The sequence below is a fragment of the Lucilia cuprina genome, chromosome 2 (genome assembly GCF_022045245.1).
Source record: "Lucilia cuprina isolate Lc7/37 chromosome 2, ASM2204524v1, whole genome shotgun sequence".
NCBI classification, from domain to species: domain Eukaryota; kingdom Metazoa; phylum Arthropoda; class Insecta; order Diptera; family Calliphoridae; genus Lucilia; species Lucilia cuprina.
Genome location: NC_060950.1, coordinates 18,563,567 through 18,567,184, shown reverse-complemented (window position 1 = coordinate 18,567,184; position 3,618 = coordinate 18,563,567). Strand labels below are relative to the sequence as shown.

General features: G+C 33.2%; 1 protein-coding gene across 1 annotated transcript; it reads left to right on the top strand.

Moving 5' to 3' along the window:
- The first annotated feature begins 1,665 nt into the window (after window positions 1–1,665).
- On the top strand, window positions 1,666–2,897 carry LOC111677605 (lysosomal aspartic protease-like). The gene has a single exon (XM_023438762.2). It carries the CDS (start codon window positions 1,675–1,677, stop codon window positions 2,800–2,802), a length of 1,128 nt encoding a protein of 375 aa, XP_023294530.2. The 5' UTR covers window positions 1,666–1,674; the 3' UTR covers window positions 2,803–2,897.
- Window positions 2,898–3,618: the final 721 nt, after the last annotated feature.

Below are 3,618 nucleotides of genomic sequence, written 5' to 3'. Positions count from 1 at the left end.
AACTAACTAACTAACTAACTAACTAACTAACTAACTAACTAACTAACTAACTAACTAACTAACTAACTAACTAACTAACTAACTAACTAACTAACTAACTAAATAACTTCTCATGTAAAGCATGTGCTCAATGTTTAGGTTTTAAGGACAATTGGATAAAATTTGGCACATTTTCTTTCTATCTGTCCGTCCGCTTGTCCGATAATAATTCAATGAAATTTGGCACATGATGATATTCTATTGCTCCAAGGACAAAGCGTATTGAAAATTGTTGAGATCAGTCCATTATTTCACCTGGACCCATACAAATGTACACCCAAATAGAGCTTGTAAACCTTGTAAACAATATACAGGTCCCAATTTTGGATATAATTCAATGAAATATGGCACATGATCTTCTGTGGTACCGTAGACAAAGCCTATTGAAAATAGTTAACATCGGTTCATTATTTCACGTAGGTCCCATTATTTAAACTCAATCCGCCAAATAGTGCTTTAATTATGTTAAATATACTATTATCTCGTCAAAAAGCTGCAAAACCTAGTTCTATACTATCCTTGATGACCCCCATGAAATTTATAATTATAGGGCCTCATTTGATCCCAGCCCCTGTAAAAAACCCTCATCAAAATTTTACTTAAATTTACAGTTTTATTTAAATGGCTTAAGTATATATGAGGCTAGGTACAATTCAACATAAATGCATTATTATGGAAACTAAATCACGTTTTAATCGTATACAGTTGTACGATGTTATATGGTCGGCCTCGCCCGACTATAACTTTTTAATTGTTGATTTTATAGTTGTTCTTGTAAAAAATTCAGAACACGTATTTGCTCGTTAGACGAGTCGTCTTTTCATATTCTCCTCCCGTAATATTATACCAACTCACCTTCAAATCCTTGTTGCAAATAAACTTTGATTTTATAGAAACAAGAGAATGCATTTCCTGAGGGGTCAATTATTGACCGATCCTAATAAAGGACCGAAGGACGGAAATGGCTACATCGTCTGAAAATTTAATAAGGGAACAAAATATAAATTATTTTCTTGGTCTGTGATCAATATTTTGAAGCTTTCCTACGAAATGAAAAATTCGTTATACCCTTCATCATTTTTGATTGTGATTGAATGAAAAATTGCTCTTAACATATAATACTGAATTAAATTTAATTAAAGCAGGTTTCGAGATCAGTAAGACTTTTGTTGTTATGAAAGAATTGAAACCATCATAAAACTCCAAATTTTCTTCTGCTTTTGTAAATAAAAAACATAAATTTCTGCCCTGGCTATATAACAAATTTTTAGTTGATTATTTAGAATGTCACCATATAATTTTCCTATAAAATTTTGGCTATCGTAATGAAAATAGTTATAACATCACACTTCTGACTGTTACCACAATTTTCTGTTTAACATGTTGTAAACAAACCAATTATTAACCTTCATAGATTTGTTTACTAATTAAACTTATTTAACATTATTAAATTTATAATTAATGCGACCTAAATCGATCAATTATTATTATTACGGCGTGTGTTCTTCATATATTCTATACGCGTACATTATCTATTTTCTAAAATGTTTATCTATTTTGTATTGATAAAAATTTTGGTATATAATGAAAATGTTTTGAACAGTTTCTTACAAGTTTATTAAGTTATTCGCCAACATGTTGAAATTATTATTTGCGTTACTCGGTATATTCCTGTTGACGGAAGCCGCTTTGGTTAGCGTGCCTTTGTATAAAATTCGTGAATCGAAACAAAAGTCCAATGAATTGGTGAAATTAAGGGGAAAATATAATTTAAGAGATAGCTGCAGAGTGTATAAGGAGAAACTTTTCAACTATGTAGATGATTCGTATTATGGTAAAATTTCCGTTGGTACTCCACCTCAGGAGTTTTTGGTACTTTTTGATACCGGTTCCTCCAATATGTGGATTCCTGCAGCACCTTGCTCTTCCAAGAACATGGCCTGTAAAGATCACAACAGCTATAATGGTAACAACTCGTTAACTTATCAATATATTGGTGAAAGTTTCGCAATACAATATGGCAGTGGCAGTTTGTCTGGCTATTTGGTACAAGATACTGTAACTATTGAAGGTTTGACTATTCAAGATCAAGTATTTGCTGCTGCCACTAACGAACCTGGTGAAACATTTGTGTACTCGCCCTTTGATGGTCTCATCGGTATGGCTTTCCAAAGTATTGCTGTTGATGGTGTTGTGCCACCCTTCTACAATATGATTTTGCAAGACTTAGTCGATACTGAGGTATTCTCTTTCTACTTGGCTCGTAATGGTACTTCCAATGAAGGTGGTGTCATGGTTTTGGGTGGCACTGATCCCGATCATTATACTGGTGAACTACGTTATGTTCCTGTTTCCACCGAAGGTTATTGGCAATTTGAAATGAGAGCTGCTCATGTCCAGGACACTAGTGTTTGCCGCTACTGCCAGGCTATTGCTGATACCGGCACTTCTCTAATTGGTGTTCCTTCCAATGTTTTTATTGATCTACTAACTGCCATTGGTGCCACTTTCAACGAGACTACTTTCGAATTCATGTTGGACTGTTCCACACTTGATGCCTTGCCCGATGTTAACTTCCACATTGGTGATGGTATCTATACCTTGGAACCTAGCGATTATGTTCTTCAAGCCGATGGTCAATGCGCTACCGCTTTTGAAGATGCTGGCATGAATATGTGGATTTTGGGTGATGTTTTCATTGGTAAATACTATACCGCATTCGATTTGAAACACAAACGTGTTGGTTTTGCTAGAGCTATTTAAGTTAATATTTCGATTATATATTCGAATTAAGTTGTGTCTTTGTATCCTGCATGGATTAAAAGAAATAAATAAAAAGTGTTAAATTTTAAGCAAAATTATATATATATTTTATATTGTTAATAGAAACTGAATTACAATGAAACAAATGTTTGGAGGAGAAACATGGATGCATGATTAACTTTATTTTGTTATTTAAACGTATTATGACAAATAAGAGATTATTTGGAATGGAGTATGATATTTATATAACGAATTTAGGAGATAGGAGTAAATCTTCATCACAGTTTCAATAGAAACTCCGTGAAGATTCATTTAAGTTTGTTTGTTCTGGTCCTTTTATTAAAAAGACTGAAAATAGATTTAATGATCAGGATACAAGTAGATAACTGGATAACTTAAGAAGTAGGTGGGATATATTCAATTTATCGACTGGGAGCTGATTTGTAAGAATAGAAATAAGGAGGATACGGCTTTCCAGGTGCTAATCAAGAGAAATAGAAATTGAAACTTCTCACGGTTTTATACTGTAAGTAATATCACGATAAAATACTGATGACTGGAGTGGTCTTGTCACAACGGAGTTCTCTACTTGTAGTGCATAACATATGCATAATAGATCGTTCTTAAATGTTACTACCATACTAGCATTTGGAAGATTGTTAGATGATTGTTCAGTATAATGAATCGGGCAGTTTTGTTTGTAACGGAACAACAACAAATACATTAACAAATGGTTCAAAATGAAAAATAGTTGGGTGACTAATCAGTAAACAATGTCTGGTGATTGATGACCCTACTGATTAATTAATAGCGAGT